Source organism: Dipodomys ordii, unplaced genomic scaffold (assembly GCF_000151885.1).
Source record: "Dipodomys ordii isolate 6190 unplaced genomic scaffold, Dord_2.0 Scaffold1, whole genome shotgun sequence".
NCBI classification, from domain to species: domain Eukaryota; kingdom Metazoa; phylum Chordata; class Mammalia; order Rodentia; family Heteromyidae; genus Dipodomys; species Dipodomys ordii.
The window spans coordinates 24,338,885-24,362,169 of NW_012267217.1; the positions used below are offsets into that span (position 1 = coordinate 24,338,885).

A 23,285-nucleotide genomic window follows, 5' to 3' on the forward strand; every position below is an offset into this window, starting at 1 on the left:
CTGGCTTGGATTGAGCTTAAATCTTGATAGCCACTTGTTTTCTGGGATTCTATTAGTCTAGGAATCATGAAAAAATTGACTTTCTACCTCAGCCCTAGGATTCTGAAAGACATATTTTCTGTCTCTCTAAAGATACCTGGTAGATCCTAGACTGTCAATTGCACAGAAGCTTCTTAGGGTGTCAACAGGACACACAGGGAAAACTGAAATAGAATTACTTGAGGACCGGTGCCTCATTGAGAGCCTCTATAAAGCTGTAGGCCTAGGAAATAACTTTGTTTCCTACATCTGAAGGTCTAGCCCTGAAGCTGGAGGGTATAGCAGCTGGATGTTTACCACCCTAAAGTCAGAGGGAGAGAGAAGTAATGATTAGAGAAGCCCAAAAGGAGAGAAGTCACTAGAGTTGGGCACTTCTATGGGAGATGTGACTTTAAGTAAGGACAAAGCCAGGTCAAAAGGACCCCATCAGGGGAGAATAAGGGAATAATACCCTGCCTCATTTTCTTCCCACTCTCCTCTCTCTTTCCAGCTCCCCCTACTCCCAACCAGACCTATCCGTAAGCCAGCGGACAAGGGCATCTGTCACATACAGGTCGGCCTCCTGAGGTAGGGAAGGGTGGAGAACCAATCTGGATAGACCAATGGAAAATATATGGACCACATTCGTAAAAGACCATTTTAATTCCCTTTTAAAACTTGTCCGAGATCCATAGCTAAGTTCAGAGTTGAACCCAGCCAGATGGTTCTTCTACTTATTCTTTCCAAAGCAGGGGTCTGGTTCTTGACTTGCCAAGTTCACCAAGCCACATAAATTCCCCCAGGCAAGGAGAAGTGACAAGACCATGAGGAATTCTGGTAGGAGGTGGTATTTTAGTGACAGGAGAAAGCGTGAAGGCATCCCATTGCCTTAAAAGGGTTCTACATAGTTCCTTTATCTTCAGGGAAATTCTCTCAAATGAATTGTATCTTTGCTCCTTAGAAAAACACACAGTTCATTTCTCATCCTCTTCTGCCTCCCTTTGACAAATTCTGAGCTTGGGTTAGTTGCAGTTTTCTCTGTGATTCTATGCAGGCCTTGGGAGTGAGCAGCTTGTCTATTAGTGGTCAACTTTGGGCTATTTGGTGGATCATTACTGTTAATGGTCCAACCCAACCAATCCATCTTACAGTGGAGAGTCACCTAGACACATGAGACTGGCATTGAACTAATTTGAGGTGGCTAATTTGAGTGCTGGCTAATACACTTCAAGTGATTGAGCATTGGCTGCTGTATTCAATGTGCCCGCAAGCTTGGGTTTCTGTGACTAACTTGTTATTCACAGAAAAAGGGTGCCCTAGGGAGGTGGCACTGTATTTAGGGACCTGTCTGTTTTGATTAGCTGCCAAGCAAGGTGAAACCAGCAAGTTTGGGGGCCAGGGGAGGGAGCGGTCATTCATACTCATCAGCATTGCAAATCTCATTCTCACCATGGAATTCATGGAGCTTTATCTTGTATTGACTGTGTTTTTCTGCTTGTTTTGATGCTGAGCAAAACCCAAAGCTTTTCATCTCAGATAAAGTGCAAAATTAAATTCTAAATTCTAAATAAATTTAGAATAAAGGTCTCTCGATTTTTAAAATATTAGGTGTAAAATTTAAGGTAGTAAACTTAAGTTTTCAATGTACTGTGGATAGCTAGTATTACTAAGGAAGCCACAAAATGACATGACAGTGGTATTTTTCAGTAAAGTTTTGACCAGCCTACACAAACAACTTCATGGCAATTACTTCTTGAAAGAAAATTAGCAGAGTTTTAATTTTTAAATAGTCCCTAGGCAAACCTTTAAAATTTAATAAGATACTTTGGCTTTTTAATGTTTTCATTTTTAAGCTTAGGGTCTCAACTTGCTCCTTCATTCTTCTGTGTCACTGGGTATCTGATAATTGAGGTGTTGAGGGAAATTCCGTTAGCTCAGAACTCTGGCCAGTCCTCATTCTGTCTAAACCAGTCTCATTCATCCCCTGTTTTACCTGTGAAAAAATTTCACCAAACAGAATGTGACTATTCCATGCCACAAAAGAAGGTGGCCCACAAAGATGTAAGGAAAAAAAATTGCAATTTTCCAATTCCTTTTAGTTTAAAAGGCAGAAGGAAACTAAGCTTTACTAAATCCATAATACATGGGCTATGTCCCAGCTCCTTCATGAGGCTTGAAGTGTTCCTTTTTGTAAGAGGAGTGTCCTGAGATAAAACAAGCTCCTCGAGGATTAGGTGGGGATCATCTTTCCTTTTTTTCTTTTTCTTTTGTGTATGTCAGTGATGGATAGCAGTCATCTGTGTTAAGTAAAATGGATAATGGTTAGATGATGGCATCTGGTCTTAACAAGCCTCTTTACCACAAAATGGACACATGGCCTAAGAGAATCTCTGAAGTGGTCAAGGTAAACTGCAACAATAAGACAAGTAAAAGTAGGCAAGAGAAAAGGCCCTAGGGATGAGTTCACTTCCAGAGCTCTCTTTTCCAGGGAAATTGCTAAGTAGCTGTACAAATACAAATTTATACCCATTGTCAGTAGCAATGGCCCTCATATAGCTGTGTGGTCTTGAAATACTAGTGTGAAGTCATCATGATATGAAAAAACAATGAAGAGATCTGCCATCATTTTCAATCATTATTTACTATTTAATGTAATATCCTAAAGATATTAATAAGGGGAATTGGGGATGTTTACAGCTCCTTTTGAGGCCTCTTATTAAATAGTAGAATAAAAAGGAGTTACTATCCAGGAGAATACTTGTTCTTTCCCCTGCAATAAATATATGTGAAATAATGTACGAAAAAATTCAGTGCCAAGGCTTTTAATACCATTTACACACTGACAAGCTCCAGATTTATGTTTCTATTACAAATGCTTCCCTGTAACTGCAGATTCTTACAAGTGACTGGTTTTTAGACACTTTGGCTTGGATATTCACAGCCTTCTAGAACTTAATGTGTCCAAATTGAGCTCTGCATCTTTTATGCTTGCCTTGCTCCCATCCATTGTCTTCTCTGTTGCCAAAAAAAGACTACATGGCCCTTTATTAAGTGCCTCGACTGGAGCCATGGAGCACTCTACCTCTATGGTCTCTGATTCTTGGACAAATCCATCAACAAGTATCATTGTTCTTTTTCCTTAAAATATGCATAGACTCTTTCTTTTCCTTTTCCTTCTTCTTGCCAGTCCCGGAGCTTGAATTCAGGGCCTGGGCACAGTCCTTGAGGCGAGTGCACTCTACCACTTGAGCCAGAGCTCTACTTCCAGATTTTGTTTTTTTGATAATGCTTAATTGGAGGGGGCTGGCTTTGAACCATAACCTTCAGAAATCAGCCTCCTCAGTAGTTAGGACTACTGGATTTGTACAGAAGGGTTTGAAGTCTCCTCCTTTTACCTTTACTGTGTGGGTCCATTTCTAGCCTATCGCCCTCTGTCCGAATGGCCTGTTGCAATTTCTTTAGAGTACTCACCCTGGTCATATAAAACTGGCTTTCCATGTCTGCTGGTTCCACATCTATAGAGTCAATGAGCTATGCAACAAACATTCAGAAGAAAAATTGAGTCTGCATTGAAAATGTATAAAGCAATACAAACTGGTAACTATTTCCATTGTATTAACATTGCATTAGGCTTTATAAGTAATCTACAAGTGATTTAAAATATATACAAGGGTGTGGGTAGATTAGAATGCAAACAATAGGGCTGGGAAGTTAGCTCAGTGTTAGAGTGCTTGCCTTGCATGCCTGAGGCCCTGGGTTCGATTCCTAGGCACCACATAAGCAAAAAGAAAAAAGCTGGAAGTGGTGCTGTGGCTCAAGTGGTAGAGTGCTAGCCCTGAGCTGAAGAGCTGAGGGACAGCGCCCAGGCCCAGAGTTCAGGCCCCACCACCAGACCCCCCCCCCCAAAAAAAGAATGCAAACACTATTCCATTTTATATTCATTTTTAATTTATTTACTACTTCTGTTTTTATAGGAAACTTGAGCATTCAGGAATTTTTGTATCCTGGATACTGGGGGATAATTGTATTTGATTAAAAATTGCTTATCATCTGTCTTCTTGTATAGTAATGTAGCTCTATGAAACCTTTATTTGGTTCGTTACTTCCTTAGCACACTGAATGGTGGCTGACTCATACCCAGTACTCTACTAAATCCTTTTGGAATGATTGAATGAAATTAATATTCATTCTTTGCTAGCAAACGTTGCTGGTAGATGCGGAGAAAACTTGGAAGAAATGAATAGAGAAATAAATCACAAAGGGGCTTGTTATATATAGCTGGTTGAAATACAGATGTAGATTCTACTTTGATAATAAAATATACGCAGTGCTGCTCTTTTACAAACCAATTATAGAAAACATGCCAGGAAAGATGTGTTTGCAACTATAAATAACTTCACTACTAGAGACAATGTTTTACAGGACAATGGTAGAAATGACGTTAGCTGGGCTGCTTTGACTGGAATTCAAGGAGGATACTGAGGTAAAAGGATGGGGAGGAGAGTGTTCCTAGTGAAATTTGTTCACTGTGTGTTTTTAAAATAAATACTTCCAGAAATGTATTCAAACAATTGCTGCAGAACAGTAGAAGCCAGAAACACGGAAAGCTATGGCATTTCATGGAGGCAATTTATCAGATTTCAATAAAGGAACAGAATGAAGTTCGTGATGTTTGAAACATTTGATACCAAGATAAAGAAAGACATGGAAGATTTTCCTTACCATTGAGAATTTTATAGTCAACGTGTGTGTGTGTGTGTGTGTGTGTGTGTGTGTGTGTGTGTGTGTGTGTAAATATGTGTGCTTCTCTTGGAACTTTAATTCAGGGCTTGGGTGCTATCCTTGAGCTTTTGTGTTCAAGGCTAGTTTTCTATCATTTGGATCACAGCTCCTTGTCTGGCTCTTGTGGTAGTTGCTTGGATATAAAAGTCTCATAGACTTTCTTGCCTGGGAGGACTTCAAATCACAATTTTCAGATGTCAGCCTCCTGAGTAGCTAGGCTTATAGGTGTAAATCAATATAGTCAACTCTTTACTTAAGGACACATGCTGCAAAATTGCTGATCTTTTCTTGGGGTGACAGCTGTCTGTTAAGCAGACATGTGTCTAGGAATCATGTTAAGAAGGAAACAGTCCAGTTTTTTTGTTTTGTCTTTTTGTTAAAGATGATTGTTTAACAATGAGTGAAGGAATCAATAATGGTTACTTTACTGAAAGAAATATTCAGCAAAGGTATCTTGAAAATGGATGTTTGAAAATATTCCATTATTCTGTGCATTTATTGACATAAATAGGTAAAAAGAAAATTGGAAAGATAAATTTCTAACCTGTAGTGTTTTTTGTTTGTTTTTGAGATAGGATCTCCCTTTATGGCCTCCAACCCAGGGCCTTCCTGTCTCTGATTAGTGCTGGGGTTACAGAAGTGAGCCACCAGCTCCAGATTTAATCTCCTTTAAAATGTACTACAATAATGATTTGGGGATGGATTTTGAGCTACTTGTCAAAAATCTTCCAATGAATACTTCAAAAATCGAAATATAGCTGGGTGCTGGTGGCTCATGGCGGTAATCCTAGCAACTCAGGAGGCTGAGATCTGAGGATTGTGGTACAAAGTCAGCCTACGCGGGAAAGTCCATGAGATGCCTACCTTAAATCAACATTTATTTCATCCTTGTTCATGTGGTTAACTTCATTTTTGAGTATGTTTTGTACTGAGCACATTATAATAATATGTGACAATAAAAGCATCAGAATTCTAAGTTAGAAAATAAACAAATCTGTAGGCATTCATGCTAAAATGTTTTATTGATAGGATTTACTATGAAAGGATTTTTATAATACACTGATTTTTAGATTGGCTATATTTATATATAATTCCCTGATAATGTTTTAAAGAATTAGGACTAGTTTTAAGCTCAAATCTAAAGCATATTTAGTGCTCAGCAGGGCATCTGTAGCTGAAAGAAATTCTGGTTTTATAAACACTAATCGCATATACAGATTCAAATGAATGAAAACTTTTTTTTAGATATCTACTGCATGGTAGGCATAGTACAAAGGATGAGAGAATTGTCATGATTCTAACAAACTGTTCAGTGAGGAATATTAATTTGTTTTACAAATGAGGAGACCGAGTATGATGGGCGTAGCTACAGCCAGTCAGGATGATTCCAATTCAGGACTTTTGACTTTAAGCCAGGAATTCTCTCTTTCTGCACTAGAGGCAGTGTTAAAGTTGCAGAATTAGGACTTGTATTCTTGGTCTAATATTTCCTAACTTCAGGCAAGTTAGTGATTTCAGGCAAGTTATGTACTATGGTGCCTCAGTTTCTTCATTTGTAAAGTGAGGCTAAGTAGGTAAAAATACTATCTTGCAGAATTGTTGAGAAGATAAAGTGATTCTTAAAGTCTGTGGTAGTATCTGATACATAGGAAATCTTTAGCAAGTATTACTATTATTACCTTCATCTATCTTGTTCCCAGAACTCTGCTAATTGGAGAACAAAGGATTGTATTTAGTTTTCCTCTTTTCTTTTCCTTATCTCCATCCCAAGCACTGCACTCAAGAAATGTTATTCAGGTGTTTATTAATAGTATGTCACATAGTCTGAGCTTTTCTATAAAGAACTATTTACTGGCAACCACTGTGGGAAAGCCTACCCACCAGGGTTATGAAGTACTTTGCCTTTTGTGTTGTCTACTTTTGTTCTCACACACCATCAAGTTGCAAGAACTAATATGCTCATTCTATCACCAAGACATGAGGTTTACCAAGGCCAGGGGTAGAGGCATATAGTTAGCTAGGGGTAGAAACACAATTCCAGGCATCTGACTTAGAACATGGGCTTCTGAACCATCCCTTTGACACCTTTGTCCAGGTGACCTGAAGAATTTGTCCTTCCTTAGTATGAGGCAAATATAATCTTAGGCCCATTCTTCCAGTTGAATGGGACTTAGTGTGTTATTTTTTTAAAAAACATACATTTTATGGGGTGCTAGGCTACTTAAGCCTTGGTAGGTAGGGGCTCTACCACCTGAGCCCTCCTTACTATTTTTTGTGCCAGTCCTTGGGCTTGAACTCAGGGCCTGGGCACTGTCCTTGAGTTCAAGGCTAGTGCTTTACCACTTGAACCAGAGCTCCACTTCTATACTTCTAGATTTCTTTTGGTGGTTCATTGAAGATAAAAGTCTCATTGTAATTTCCTGAGCTGGCTTCGAACTGTGATCCTCAGATCTCAGACACCTGTGTAGCTAGGATTATAGACATGAGCTACCAATGTCTGACCCTTTATAACTCCTTTCTTTAAAATTGCTATTATAAAGGTGATATACAGAGTGGTGATAGTTGCATAAGTCAGGTAGTGAGTATATTTCTTTTTGGACAGTGTCACCCCTTCCTTTGCTGTCTCCCAGTTGTTCCCTCCCATCCTCACCCACAATTGTGTAGTTCATTTTCAACCTAGTGTCTAGTGAGTATCAACTGCATTTGTTCACCCTTTGTCCTTCCATTTCTGTGCCCCTTTACCTTCTCAAAGACAGATAAATGAGCAAAAAGAAAAGAAATAAAACACAGTAACAAAGAAAAAAGCTCTTGTTTTCATTTCCTGGTGTTCATTTTGGTAAGTATTATTTTATATGGTCAGATGCAGATAGGCATTGCATCTTTGTGTTTCTCTCCTAAGACTATCTTCCTTTGGTCTCTGTGTATGAATGCCTGTATAATTTATCATGTTCCAGTGTAAATTAGCTTTTGCATTTGAGAGAAAACACATGCCATTTGTCTTCTGAGTTTTGCTTACCTCAATTAACATGATTTGTTTTAAATCCATCCATTTTTCTGCAAATGACATAATTTTTTGTTCTTTCTAATGGCTGTGTAAACTGCATTGTATATAGGTACCACATTGGGTATAGCTACCACTCATCTATTGTAGGCTAGCTGGGCTGTTTCATAACTTGGCTATTGTGATTAGTGCAGCAATGAACGTGGATGCACAGGTGTCTTTATAGTATTCGGGATAGTGATGTTCTGGACCCTTATTACTCCTTTTATTTTGGGGTCTGGTCGTGGGCCTGAACTCTGGGCCTGGGCGCTGTCCCTCAGCACTTCAGCTCAAGGCTAGCGCTCTACCACTTGAGCCACAGCACCACTTCTGGCTTTTTTTCTTTTTGCTTATGTGGTGCTAAGGAATCGAACCCAGGGCCTCATGCATGCAAGGCAAGCGCTCTACCACTGAGCCACCTTTCCAGACCCCTCACTATTTCCTGAAAAAATATTTTAACCATTATGACACTATTCAGAGATCATGTGCTATTTGGAAAGCATTCCATTATCATTAAGGCATAATAATTGGCAATTCATTTACATGATTACACATGCAATTAACTTGGTGATTTTTCATTTCAGTTAAATTGAAATGTATACAATTGCATAAGTCATGATTATAGTCCTAATAAACAAAGCCTTCAATTTTTGTCAGAAATGAAGTAGAGATTCACCTGCCTCTTCAGAATGCCCATCCTTGGGTGACAATGCCAATTATCATCTCAGAGTGGGAGCAGAGATCTGCCTAGCTACCTCTTTTGACCTTTTCCAAACCAAAGGAACATTACCTAGAGACTGTCTTTTCTCCTGGATATCTTCTGAGAGGGCCTTCCTTTTGGGTTAAGTGAACAGTTTATTCAATATTTTAGTAGTCAGGGCATTAGGGGCATCAGCTCCTGAATTGAGAAGGAAAATTTCACAAGGGTTGTGCACAGCTCTGGGGACATTCAAGTGTGGATTTTACCTCTCCTCTGGGGACCTATCTTATAGATGTTCTCTTTTCTGATCTCACCAAGTGGGATTTACACTATGGAACTTCAGAGTGTCACTCACGCTACCTTGCAACATCGTCTACCTCCGTTAGTTCCTCCATTCTTCCTGAAAACAGGAGTTATTATTGTATCTTGTAACAACCTTAATTGGCTGCCCCTTGAAAACTGCCATTCAATTGTTCTACTTCTTTCCTCTCTGAGGCATTTCTATCTGTTGGTCTTTATTTGTTGTCTAGTAGGCACATTGGCAGCTTTTACTTTCTGCCTGCTGCTTTCTGTTTCCTCAGAAGACCATCAGGCTGTCCAGGGGCAGCTTGGCCTAAGACTTCGCTGGACTCAGCTTTCTCTGATAGAGCTTCCCTCTGCCCTAAATGGAGAACATAACCAGCGTTCCCAGTCACTTTATGCAATAGAGATGGTGAGGATCAGGATAACTACACTCACCGACTTTCTGATCCCTTTGTCTACAAATGTGAAGCTGAGAGAGATTAAAGTAAATCCTAATGCCCAGCCTTTCTGCAGTTTGGGTGATTCTAGGGAATGGCAGGAGCCCTGGGGTCTCTTTGATCGATCCTCTTGCCTGTTGGATTTCCCCATATGATATATCATCATACAGTTGGCAGGCAGGAGTAGCCTGGGGAGCCTCAGGTGCATGCTTGCCCTTTCCTGTGTCTCTGCTCTACATGTCTGTTCAGATTAGAAACCCATGGGGCATGTCTACGCCTGTGTTCTGTGTAGTGCCCACCTATTGCGATGCTGGTGGAATGTGGATGATTGATGATGGTGTTAATCTGAGTAATAATGAGCATTTGGAGCATGAGTGCAAGGAACTGGGTTAGGGATGTGTATGTCTTACACATGAGGAAAAAAACCCTGCTAATAGGTCACTGCAGAGGCCAGGACTGGGGTGGCCAGGTTAAAATGCTTCTCCCTTGAATGTCAAAAAAAGAAAATCAATCTATAAACAAGCAAACAAGTCCTTACACAGCTGGAACACCCATCTCTTCTCTCTGTGAAAAAGGGGAGTGAGGAATTATGAGGGGAGCCCTTCCCAGCTTCCATCGTGGTGAAAGCCTCATTTCCCTGTGTTTTGCACAGCAGCTCCTGTGTTCACGCTTCTGTGAGAAGTGTGTATGAGGGCAGATTGAATTGTTTTCCTAAATTCTAGAAAGAAAACCAATGTTGGCAACAATGTGGAAAAACTGAAATTCGTCTGCTGTCAAATGATGCAGCTGTGATGGAAAATAGTGTACAAGTTCCTCCAAACATTAAAAATTAAACTGCTCTGTGATTTAGCAATTCCATTTATAGGGATATGTCCAAAAGAATTCAAAATTCATTGAAGAACAGCGGCTAAATGATAGAAACAATCCAAGTATTTATCAAAGGATGAATGAAACAATAAAATATGGCAAATATGTTAGCCATAATTTTATATATATATACCTCCTGGCTGAGATCAGGACAATTGTAGTTCTAGGACAGCCGAGAAATACCTTCTCAACCAAGAACTGAGTGTAGTGGAAAATACCTGTCATACTAGCTAGGCAGATGGCAGACATAGGGAGAATAGAGGTTCTAGGCCAGCTCAGGTAAAATTAAAACAAAACAAAAAACAACAGACAAAAACGTCATGAGACACCATCTCAAAGGCATATGCCTGTCATCCTAGCTATAACAGGAAGTATAAAGCAGCTATATTGCAGTCCAGGTGTAAGCCTGTGCAAGAAAAGCAAGGTTCTATCTCAAAGTTAGTCAGTGCAAAAAATGATCTGGAGGCATGGCTCAATAGTAGAGTGTCTTAGTAAGCGAAAGGCCCTGAATTCAAAACTCAGTACTGGAAAAAGTTAGGAAAATCATGTCATATGCTGCAACATATGTGAACCTTGAAGCCATTCAGCTAAATAAAATGAGCCAGTCATAATCAGACACTCTATAATTACATTCATATGAAACATATGAATCATAAAATAAAACATAGAAAGATAATTGCCAAGGGCCGTGGTCTGAGGAAAAGTGAGAAAATTAATGTTAAATGGGAATTATATATCTCTGGCTATATAGGAAATGCAAATGAAAGCAGCATAGATTCTACTTCACCCCAGTTAGAATGGGAATTATCAAGAAAACAAATAACAGATAAGGATGTGGCCAAAAGGGAACCCTATACACTGTTGGTAGGAATGCAAACTTGTTCAGCCACTCTGGAAAGCAGTATGGAGGTTCCCCCAAAAACTAAACATAGAACTCCTCTAGGGCCCAGCAATTCCACTGCTGAGCATTAATCCAAACGATCATAAATCAGATTATAGTAAAGCCACCAGCACAACCGCCTTCATTGAATCACTATTCACCATAGCCAAGGTATGGAATCATACCAGATGCCCCTCAATGGACTAATGGATCATGAAAATATGGTCTATATATACAATGGAATTTTATTCATCCATTAAAGAGTGATATTTTACCAGTTGTAAAGAAATAGAAAGACTGGAAAAAATTACATTACATGAAGATTAAGTGAAATATGTCAGGCCTGGAGAGGCAAAAACAGAAGCTAGAATTAGCCTATAAACCCATAAATAAATACGTTGGTTTTTATGCAAGTGTTTACAAATGTATTAACTGAAATATGGCAGATTCAAGGGAGAACTCAAATAGTGTAATTCCTTGGAAAGGCAAAGTCAAAGCCCAACAAAATAAGCACCAGGAAAAGGCTACTTTCAAGGGGTGAGGTGGAGCCAAGGGGAATGGGGTAGACAAAGGAGGAGAAGTGGGGGAGAATGCAGTAGAGAATTTAATGTATATTAAGAAAAGTAAGTGAAGGAGTCTATTGGGAGGCATGCTGAAAATATTGAAAGGGAGGGTATTGATCAAGATGCACTATATTTGTAAACTGCTTTGTTAAATGGCAACCCTTTGTACAACTACTTAAAGATAATAAAGTTATAGTTTTGTGAGATGAAAAAGTGCTGGAGATCTATTATGCAATGATGTAAATATACTCACCATTATCAAACTGTACATTTAAAGGCAGTTGAGATAGCAAACATATCATTATACAGTTGTAACCACAATAAAAAAAATCGAAGTTCCTCTGTTTAACCCATATTGCTAATACTAGTCATCTTCTTGGATTTTCTGTATAGTATATTTTCTGAAGCTATCTCTTTGCATTCTTGTATATTGAATTCTACTAAAGTAAGCCTTACCTTTAATGGGGGTATAGGAGACTCAGGTAGGCAATTTCAGTGTCTTTGGAGCTGTTGTCCCTTTTCCATCCTCAGTGGCACAATAATGCAGAATTAGGGCTTTCTGGGTAACAAGAGTCTCAAGATGAATAAGAAGGCTGTCACCAATAGCTATAGAGTTGAAGGAATTGATTGATTTCAGATCAGAGGGATTGAGCATTGTGGTCTTTATGCAGCTTCTACACATAATAATATGTGGCCTTTTGTCTTTGGTTCCTGGCATAGTGCCCCCTTGGAATTTTCTGATGTTTTAGTTTGTGTGAATGGTACAACTCTGAGGATGGGTGGTAGTTGCCAGGAAACCAACTAGATCATTAGAGAGTTGGAATTTTCAGTAACCACACCTCCTAAAAAGGGAGTGGAGATTGAATTAAATTATCAGTGGACAAATGATTTTTTTTTTTTGTTGGTCATGGGGCTTGAACTCTGGGCTTGGGTGCTATCTCTCAGCTCTTCAGCTCAAGGCATGCGCTCTACCACTTAAGCCACAGCACCACTTCCGGTTTTCTAGTGGTTTATTGGAAATAAGAGTCTCTCAGACTTTCCTGCCTGGGCTGGCTTTGAACCGTGATCCTCATATCTCAGCCTCCCAGTAGCTAGGATGATAGGAGTGAGCCACTGGTGCCCAGCATGGAGAAATGATTTAATCAATCACTTCTATGTAATAAAATCTTTCTAACTCGCTCTCTTGTAAACAATAGGGTTAATGCTGGGCACTGGTGGCTCACACTTGTAATCCTAACTTCTCAGGAGGCTGAGATGTGAGAATCACAGTTCAAAGCCAGCTCAAGCAGGAAAGTCTGTGAGACTGTTTTCTTCAATTAACTCCCAAATGGCCAGAAGTGGAGGTATGGCTCATGTGGCCAAGTACTAGCCTTGAGCAAATAAGCTTAGGGATAGAGCCCAGACTCAGTTCAAGCCTCATGACTAGAACAAAAAAATACAAAACTAATAAGCAACAGGGTTCAGAGAGCCTCCTAGTTGATAAGCAAATGGACATGCTTAAAGGATGAGGGGCTTTACCTTCTCCAATATCTCTTCTTGTGCAGTCACTGAGTTGTTCCCTTTACAATAAAGCTGTAATCATAGGTAAAATGTTTTCCTGTAGTCTTTGAGTAGTTTTAGCCAAGGAAGGGATGGGTGGAACCCCTAATTCGCATCCACAATTCAGAGTCAGAAGTACAGGAATTCTAGACTGAGTTTGGCATCTAGCGGTCTTGTCAGACTAGTCCCTAACTTGTACCTGATCCGAACTCCAGGAAGCTAGTGACAAATAGGATTGTAGGATACCCAAGGAGCACAGAAAATGCCTAAACTGCATTTCCCCCCTGAGTCTGGATTTAGTTCAGTTGGTGGTGTTTTGAAAATCTGGTCTCTTGAACTCAATGCCAATTCATAAATAATGAAATCAGGGTCTTAGAGAAAAGGAAATAAAGGTTTATTAATTTTTCAGGCAAAATGAGGACTGTTAGAATTAATTATCTCAGAAGTCCAATCCAAGAGGGCAAGGTCCAAGGGGGCAGGGGAGGAGGTTATTATAGAAAAGCCTAGGAGCACTGACCTCCAGATGTGCATGCTGAGCTGTGATTGCATGCTGGTGTGACTTGGTATGACTTGGGTGCTGGTGTGAGCCTCTAAAGTGTCCTCCTGCCTGCTCTGAATGTCCCTTCACTTCTGTGATCAGCATGGTGACCTGGCTTGGAGATGAAAGGACATTTTTGAATTCCCTCACATAGGGAATGAGGGGAGGGGAGGAAGTAGGAGTGAGGGAAAGAAAAGAAAAGAACGCTTTAAAAACAAGTGTAATTGAAATCATCCTGGTTAGTTATCAAACTGAAACTGTAATCACAAGCACATTTAGATGTCTGTTCCTGTGACAGCATTTTCCCCTTCCTAAAAGTTCTGACTTCAGGTAGAAGGGGCCATCTCTGGAGAGAGGATGGGAGTGCCAGCCTAGCCTGGTAGTGAGGCTGAGAAAAGCATCTGAGGTGACCAAATAGAGGCTAATGTTTGGCTTATTATGTGTCATACTGACCCTGCGCAGCCATATGGTTACAGGCAGTGCACATGCTTCCTGCCTGTCAGATGCCTCTTGCCCACCTGTAATGCTCAGAAAGAAACCATGAACCCTGAAAAATACCATACTGCTTTGTGATGTCACCTCTGGAATGTTCTGAGTGTTTTGGTGACCAAGTTCTGCATAGGACCTATACCTGGCACCTCACGTTGGTATGATTTTTTTACTTGAGATAGAAATAATAGTCTTGGACAATGAAGTAGGTCTAGCCATTTCTGCTTCAAAGATTTGCTTTTTCTTTCCTTTTTTTCCTTTTTCTTTTTTTGTGTGGTGGTACTGGGATTTGAACTCAGGGGCTCAGGCTTGCTAGGTAGCCACTCTATTACTTGAGCCATACCTCCTAACCTTTGTTTTTTTCTGTTTCAAATATGATCTTCTATTTTTTTCCAGATCCTAATCCTCCTACCTAAGTCCTCATTGCTAGGAGTACAGACCCCAACAGATGGGGTATTGCTAACTTTCCCCTCCCTTGGGCAGGCCTCAAGCGATCCTCCTCCTATCTCTGCCTCTGAGTAGCTGGGATTATGACTGTGTATCACTCTATCCAGAATTTCAAGGACTTTCAAAAGCATTTTACATAGATTATAATACCTGTCTTAGTTTCTATGCAGGGACCAATAAAATAGACTTCTTAGATATCATCTATGTGTACCTTCAGACTCAGATCTTCATAAAGGGCAAAAATGAATAGAAAGCCATTATGTACTTCAAGTGAGAAGCTGAAGTCCAGAGGATGGGCTGGGAAGCAGAAATCTTATTTTCTCTCTCCTACAGCACACGAGGCCAAATTATACAAGAAAAAGAGATACCAGAATTGAAAGCCTAGAAATTCCAATCAATGTGGTTCTACTTCAGGTAGGGATAATTGCAGAAGGATGCAACCTATCAGTCAGTAGCCAGAAAAACCGTCCCCTCTTGACACTCTAGCAAGATGCAGTAGAACAGAGAGTTTAGGTCCTTCAGTTCTGATTGTGGCCGACTGTCCCCTAGCTGTGTGTTTAAGAGAGGAGCCCCTCTGGGCCTTGGGATCCTCTGGCCTTGAAAGAGCTGGGTCAGAATGATCTGGTAAGACTTTCAACCTTAACTTTTCAAGTGTCTATGATACTATGAAATAACCATCTTTCTCAAGTGAGAGCATTTCATGCTGTTGTGTGTGCACATTTCTTCTGGATTGTGATAACCGTTCTGGATTTCTTCTGGGTTGTGATAACCATTCTGGATTTCTGGGTAGAATTAAAACTGGGGAATTGAAAATCATACAGGCAAGAATGAGTCGATGACAAGATATGGACTGAGAAATTAAGCCCTGCTATGTACCCCTCAGGGGGTGAGAAGGATTGACATCTTGTTATTGTGGGTAGTTGCTTTGTTTTATTTTCAGGCCAATAGCTTGTTGAAATTCTGGCAGGCTGGAGGTTCTCAGGTGTCTCTTGCAAGCAGCTTGTCAGGGTCATTTTGATTGTATTGTTCCTACTGCTGCTATGTCACAAAGGGGTGACCTTGCTTTCTCCAGAGTCACCTAAGGCCCTGTTGGAAGACCACAGCCATGCAACCAGAGCGGGTGAAATATAAGATGGAGGGAGCCAGTGCAGAGGTAAAATTCTCGGAAACCTTTGTCCAGGGATATATACAGGATACCGGGGGGCATTCTGTATATATCATTGTAATAATAGCTACAAATTTGTTCTGGAGGAGACAGGAAAACATTCTAGATGTTTGTCTTCACATTATCCTTGTAACTTTGTAAGGGATAGCCACTTGTCTGTCTATATTCTGGCTGAGCTTCATAAGCTTCATAAGTTTAGTCAGAAAATTAGATAACCTTCCCCTGACCATTCTACAGGAAGACGATAAGCTGTAGGAACCTGTCTAGGTCTCATTTCTTCTACTTGAAATACACAGTTGACCACCACTACTCCGGAGAGCGAACATAGTATCTATGGTTGCTTCATAGCTCACAGAAAACAACCTTCTGGTCCTCCTCCCTCCTCCTCTTGTCAAACTGCTTCTTTTGGAAGCACTTAGGGTTGAAAAAACAAATCTTTGTATTATTACTAGGGGAGAGGTAGAGGAAGACAGCCATAATGTGCAGGGGTGAGAATAGGATTTGAAAAAGTGGTCATGTGAATAGAAAGGTTGGGAAGATTTTTCCATCTATCCCTGGTACAGCTTTCCCCTTTCCCTTGCTCTCTTAGGAACAGTCTGGTAGTTGAGAAGGAGAAAAGATGTTTTGAGAAGGTAGAGCTTGTTCTGGGCATGCCCTCATCCTGTGCTGCAGGACCTGGGGCAGCTGCTAGAGTCTTAGAAGACAGACAGGGAGGGAATGAGGGGACATCTGCTCTCCAGGCCTGTGCGTATCTGGTCAGATAAGGCTTTGGGTACACCTGACATAGAGGCAGATGTCAGGCAGGATGCCTGAGGCTGGTCCTCTTGGGGAGGAATGTGGACAACGATCTGAGTGAAAGCAGGACTGTGAGAAGGGACCAAGGCACTCGCTGAGCTTCCCGAGTGAGATGATGCCCGGCTTGGGGGAAAGGACTGATCTGAGAAATGATGAGAGGAGGAAAATGAATGGTATCATATGACAGGTTGAGGACCACACAAATGTGAGGGAGACATTGGGTTGAGAAGCTCACTAATAATGACAGAGCTGAAATTAGGGCCAGGAACCAATTAAATGCCCAATGCCTCTGCTAGGCAACCAGGTTGGGCCAGGTGGTGTCTATAGTCTCTCTCTCTCTCTCTGTCTCTCTCTGTCTCTGTCTCTCTCTCCCTCCCTATTCCCTCCCTCCCTCTTCTCTCCCTCCCTCTTCTCTCCCTCCCCCCTTCTCTCTCTTACTGGTGTTTGTCCTGGGGATTGAACTCAGGGCCAGGGCACTATCCATGAGTGTCTTTGCTCAAATCTAGCCCTCCACCACTTGAGCCACAGCTCTAATTTTAGCTTTTTTGGGTAATTAATTGAAAATTAGAGTCTCAGGGGCTTTCCTGCCCAGGCTAGCTGTGAACTCTGATCCTCAGTCCTCAGCCTCCTGAGTAGCTGCCATTACAGGTGTGAGCCACCATGCCCAGCTTCAGTATCTCTTTTAAGAGAGTCTGCCTCTTTCTGGTCTGCTCATCCACAAACTCCCTCTGTGTGTCTAACCCACACGTCTTTATTCTGAGTGGAGGACCATTCATTCTGGAAGGGAACAGGCTCAGCTCTGTGTCCAGGAGGTACCTCTGGCTCCCAGGTCCCTCTCCTACTGGGGCATCTGAGTTTCTCAATTATACTGTAAACACGTCTGATTCACTAGTTCTTATCACCTTTAGGTCTCTTCTGGCCTTATTGATTTCCTATTTTTCTCTTTCACATTAAATATTTGTGTTTTCCAATCTTTTTCTCTCCAGTACATTACTTGTAAGGCATCAAAGTTGTTTCCTGCCCTAGCAAATGGATCCTTCTAGTCCTTCTAGGATGTAATACTAGGTTGTCTAAGGCAGGAATGCACACTTCCCCATTGGGTGCACTCTGAGTTTTATTAAGATATTGTCTACTCCTAGATCATTAATGATCTATACCAGATATGAATGAATGCTCTCTTCCTCCCTCATTGTACCCTTCCCCTTCCCTTTGTTCCAGCTTGCTCTTCAAGAAGTATGAACTTCTCCCTTCCCCACCATGATACCCATATCGTCACCAATCTGAGTAATTGTTCACAGGAAGATTTCGGGAGAGTCTTTGTTAAGCAATTAGCTGAAACTACTACATATGACATCATCTTTATTCTCTGATTTATTTTTTCTCCTTCAAATTGGAAGATTCCTGGGCATAAGAGAATATAAGAGCTTGGAATGTGGCCAGGGCCAAATTAATATTAGTTGATTCCTTGACACAACTGTAGAGAACAAATTGATATAATAATATTCTGAGTGAGCATGTGATTAAAGAATTTCTTGGTTACAAGACCAAGAAAAAGTTCCTTTGAGGACAACATCTGGATGACTCTGACTGGAACTAAGGGGAGTGGGGGGGGCAGAATCATAGGAAAGAAGTTTTTGGCTCACTTTTCCCAAAGATTGATCATGATTCTTGTCATCCTGAAACTGCCTTTATATTTCATGTATTTTCATTGAATTTTCTCACTTCCAGAAATAGACATAGTACCACTTCAGTCCCACCTCAATAATTCAGTTATGTATTTGCTAAAAAGACATTTTTCCTTATAGAAGTGGAAATGTATGACTCTTAAAATTTTAGTGATACAATGCTTTCTCTCTATCTCTCTGTCTCCGTCTGTCTGACTGCTTCTCTGTCTGTCTGTCTCCTTCCCTATAGCCACAATCCTGCCTCAGCCTCAGAGTGCCTGGATTATAGGCATGTGCCACAGTGTTCAGCTAAGCCATAAGGGCACACTGGACTTACTTATGGTCCTAGTCCTGAAGAATAGACAGAGGAAAAATAATAGTAGTACCCAGTCATAGGGAAGGACTTAGTTCCCTGATAAGGATTTAGTAATCCATTAACATTCCCAATGTTGGAGGACACTTGTGGGTACAAACTAGTTTGTACTTGGCCCATCTTATAAACACTAGACACATTAAGCCAGAGAAAGTTAAGGCTCAGAGGGCACCTAAGGTAATGTTTCCAGTCTTTCATTATACAGAGGTGGAGAAGAAGGCTGTAGAGTGAGAGAAGGTGACTGTGCAAAAAGACAAGAGTTCAATACCCTGGTTATCCAGAGTTAGGGGTCTACCACATATTGAAGTTCTGTTTTATGCCTTGAGGAGACAATTGAAAGTTCCTTGGGTACCTCGTTCAATATGTACAGTAGAACAAATGCAGCTGTATAGCATGATTTTAAAAGTCTTCAAGGAACCACAGACAAATCACAGCAATTCCTCACTGGATGCTCGGCTAGACTAGATTTTGATTAAAACAAAACAATCATAAAAATAATGAGACAAGAGCCGGGTGCCAGTGGCTTACGCCTGTAATCCTAGCTACTCAGGAGGCTGAGATCTGAGGATCTCGGTTCAAAGCCAGCCCGGGCAGGAAAGTCCATGAAACTCTTATCTCCAATAAACCACTAGAAAACCGGAAGTGGCGCTGTAGCTCAAGTAGTAGAGAGCTTGCCTTGAGCTGAAGAGCTGAGGTACAGGGCTCAGGCCCAGAGTTCAAGCCCCACAACCAAAAAAAAAAAAAAAAAGAGAGACAAATGGGGAGATTTGACTGCTAACTTAGTACTTGCTGATACTAAGGGATCATTATTAAATAAGGGCTGATATTATTGTGGTTCTATAAAATGATAAACTGAAATACTTATGGATAAAATGTTATATTACTTTCATATAATAAGGTTGGTATCTTTATTCTCATTATGCCAGTAGATCTCATTGTTTGTAAATTTTATTTGTGAATTTACCCAACAGACTAACATTTGTAAGTTCAGAGCCAATGCTTATAGTACTTGTGTGTGTGTGTGTGTGTGTGCACGCGCGTGCGCGCGCGCATGCATGCTTCAGCCTGGAGTTTGAATTCAGGGTCCTGCACTCAGGCACTATACCACTTGAGTCATAGCCCCAAACCCCAACAATACTTCTGTGGCTTTTCTTAAACCTGCATAGAGTGGTATTGTCTGACAACCAGACTCTAACTGATGAGTCTCTTCTTTGGATTCTCATAGAAGATAATAATTCCCTTCTTACAGTCTAGTGTCACATTTTTTGAATGTGTGCACATTTCAGTGGTGATTTTGCTATTTAAAATGACTTCGGAGCATAGTACTAAAGAGTTGTTGAAGGTTCTCAATCAGAAGATGGCAGCGATGTGCTTTATGTTGGATACACTTTGCTAGGGCATGCATGACTCTGCTATTGATGCCGAATGTGAATCATATTCATTAAGGTGTCCACGAGTCATCTTCATTAAGATGTCCTTAAAAAGAAGCACCCATAAAACACATACTGACCACTGGATCCCCCCACAAAAAAAATTGTGACTAGAAGTTCACAAGAACCTAGTCTAGTAGTCTCCTAGAGTTCCCTTAGTGGTTCAGTATTTGGTCGTTTAACTCCACGGTCTTTCTAGAACAAAGCTGCACCTGTCCTGGTGAGGACTACCAAGAGGCAGAAGCGACCCACCAGGGTCAGGCCCGAGTCTGGGGTTTCCTGGGGCAGAGGGGAGGGGTGGTCCTCCCAGCCTCTTCCTCCATCCGCATCCCGGGGGTCAGCATCCCCGGGCGGGCCAGTTCCCTTGACTGACCCCAGGCTTCCTGTTCTCTCCCACAGAGGGGCACAACCGAGCCCTTACTGAGGCTCCACAACCTGTACTCCGTCCCTCGCTGCTCTCGGCAGGCCACCCTGCCCCGCATGAGCCGCCGGGTAGCCAGCCAGCACTCCTACCCGCTCAACCGCTTCTCGTCCATGCCTTTGGATCCTATGGATCGCCCCACCTCCCAGGCGGACCTGGAGCTGGATTACAACCCTCCCCGGGTGCAGCTGAGCGACGAGATGTTCGTCTTCCAGGACGGGCGGTGGGTGAACGAGAACTGCCGCCTGCAGTCCCCTTACTTCTCCCCGTCTTCCTCCTTCCACCACAAGCTGCACCACAAGAGGCTGGCCAAGGAGTACCTGCTGCAGGAGGAGAACCGGGCCCTGCGCGAGGAGAACCGGGCCCTGCGCGAGGAGAACCGGGCCCTGCGCAAGGAGAACAAGATCCTGCAGGTCTTGTGGGAGGAGCACAAGGCCTCGCTGGGCCTGGAGGACAGCCGGGCCTCCTCGCCCCTGGCGCGCAAGGACGCCACGTCCCAGGAGGTGGTGAAGAAGGACGCCTCGGCCCTGCCGGTGCAGCGCAGCAAGGAGAACACGCTCCAGCTGCTGCGGGAGGAGAACCGCGCCCTGCAGCAGCTGCTGGAGCAGCGGCAGGCCTACTGGGCCCAGGCGGAGGATAAGGCGGCCACCGGGGAGGACAGCAAGGCGCCCCCGTCTCCTCACGAGGAACCCCACAGTCCTGGGCTGATGCCAGACCAAGGCCCAGGCCTCTCCTCTCCCTTTGAGGAGTCCAAGGGGCCCTCCACCCCGCAGGAGGACGCGAAGACGCTGAGGGCCCTGCGGGAGATGGTCAATGACCTGTCCGGGCCTTCCGGGGGAGAGGAGGCCAAGGTGGGGCCCAGCCTGGCTGACGGCGGGCAGCCGCTGCAGCTGCTGCGGGAGATGAGCCAGGCGCTGCAGGCCCTGCGCGAGGAGAACCGGCTGCTGCAGGAGGAGAACCGGGCCCTGCACGTGCTGCGGGAGGAGCACCGGGCCTGCCAGGAAGACAACAAGGCCCTGTGGGAGAACAACAAGCTCAAGCTGCAGCAGAGGCTGGTCATCGACACGGTGACCGAGGTCACCGCCCGCATGGAGATGCTCATCGAGGAGCTCTACGCCTTCATGCCGGCCAAGAACAAGGACCTCAAGAAGCCCGGCAGGGTCTGAAAGCCTTTGCCCGCAGTCGACAGGGATAGAACACCACCAGGCCAGGGAACCATCCCTCCATCCGTCCGTCCGTCCTCCCTGGTCCTCCCCGCCTGTCGCCCATCAGGATGTTGTCTGTCCATGGAGGCATGCCACCTCCCTAATCCCTAGAAGCAATAAAGGCTAACATGGCTGGGGTCAGCCAGTATCTGTGTGTGCCTCTGCCTTCTTTGCTTTTTTTTTTTTTTTAAATGTTTATGGTTTTGCTGGTGCCAGTGGCTTATTCCTGTAATCCTAAACTACTCAGGAGGCTGAGGTCTAAGGATGGTGATTTGGAAGCCAGCCCCGGGAGGAAAGTCCAGGAGATACTTTTGTTTGCGATTAACCACCATCAAGCTGGAAATGGAGCTTTGGCTCAAGTGGTAGAGTGCTTGCCTTGAGTGAAAAACAAGTCTTAGAGTGCTAGCCTTGAGCAAAAAAGCTCAGGGACAGTGCTCAAGACCCGAGTTCAAGTCCCAGGAACCCCTCCCCATACACTTTCTTAGTCTTCAGAACAATTTTTAGAGTTCATAGTGGAATTGAGCTGAGAGTGCCCATAGACCTCTTGTGCCTACTCATGCATAGCCCCCCCCCCCCCCATTATCAGAAGCCCTCACCAGAGCAGTGTTTATTAAATTGATGATCCCCACCCGAAGTCTATTGCTCATATCAAGACTCAATTTTGGACAAATAGATAGTATCAGTTTGGACAAATAGTATCTATAATGTCATAGTGTTCACCACTGTGATATTATACTGAATAGTATATTTTTTGCTTGTCACGGGGCTGGAACTCTGGGTCTGGGCTCTGTCCCTCAGCTATTCAGCTCAAGGCAAGTACTCTGCCACTTGAGCCACAGCACCACTTCCTGTTTTCTGGTGGTTAATTGGAGATAAGAATCTAATGGACTTTCCTGCCCCGGCTGGCTTTGAACCATGATCCTCAGATCTCAGCCTCCTGAGTAGCTAGGATGACAGGAGTGAGCCACTGGCACCTGGCTTGTATGAACATTTTAAGGTTTCTCCATGTTTTTTCATTAATAGCTCATTTCTTTTGAGTACTGAATACTATTCCATTGTCTGGCTGTATCATGGTTTACCCACTCACCTTCTGAAGGGCATCTTGGTGGCTTCCAGGTTTTGACAATTGTGAATCCAGCCTTTTCTTTTCCCTTACTTTCCCAGTCTCTTCCTTATGTCTCTGTTTTTCATGTCCTCTTTTTTTTTATTACCTTTTCCTCCTCTTCCTCCTTCCCTCTTTCCTCCCTCCCTCCCTTTCTCTTTGATCACCTATTTCTGGGGCAACTCAATAGATGGGGGTAGTGGGAGAGGAAGTCACTAAGCCATGGCTTCCTACTGGTTGTGAATGACACTCGAGACTGGAAAGCTCTGGTGGGGTGGGGGACAGTACTTACTGTGCATTGTATGGCCAAAGACCTCCAGCGGTAACAGATGAATATTTGTGTAGATATTGTCTTTGGGGAAATGAAATCCCAACACTGTGCAGGATTCTCAGAGTAACATTTCTGAAACATTAGTCTTAAAAATGTTCTGAGGGAAGATCGGGTTGGGGGAGGGGAGGAGAATGAGAAGGGATAGGAAGGGAAACAACCAGGAGGCAATAATGCTTGATGAGAAATGTACTTGTTA

At 42.7% G+C, this 23,285-nt stretch overlaps 1 protein-coding gene across 3 annotated transcripts; it reads left to right on the forward strand.

Annotated features, from left to right (window-relative positions):
- The first annotated feature begins 14,155 nt into the window (after positions 1-14,155).
- Spert (spermatid associated) lies at positions 14,156-21,617 on the forward strand. Of its 3 annotated transcripts, XM_013037859.1 has the most exons (3): positions 14,156-14,314; positions 14,937-15,017; positions 20,430-21,617. In XM_013037859.1, the coding sequence occupies exons 1-3, from the start codon at positions 14,240-14,242 to the stop codon at positions 21,615-21,617; spliced, it is 1,344 nt and encodes a 447-aa protein (XP_012893313.1). In that variant the 5' UTR covers positions 14,156-14,239. The 3 variants fall into 3 exon arrangements, with proteins under 3 accessions (XP_012893313.1, XP_012893321.1, XP_012893329.1); XM_013037867.1 differs by lacking the exon at positions 14,937-15,017; XM_013037875.1 differs by lacking the exons at positions 14,156-14,314; positions 14,937-15,017 and adding an exon at positions 15,709-15,756.
- Positions 21,618-23,285: the final 1,668 nt, after the last annotated feature.

Bases quoted from the DNA above. Each gene is read 5' to 3' on its own strand.
- Spert (XM_013037859.1), top strand. From the start codon at position 14,240: ATGTCACCTCTGGAATGTTCTGAGTGTTTTGGTGACCAAGTTCTGCAT. The intron at 14,315-14,936 runs GTATGATTTTTT...TCTCTCCTACAG, and splicing joins ATACCTGGCACCTCACGTTG to CACACGAGGCCAAATTATAC. The intron at 15,018-20,429 runs GTAGGGATAATT...TCTCTCCCACAG, and splicing joins TCAATGTGGTTCTACTTCAG to AGGGGCACAACCGAGCCCTT.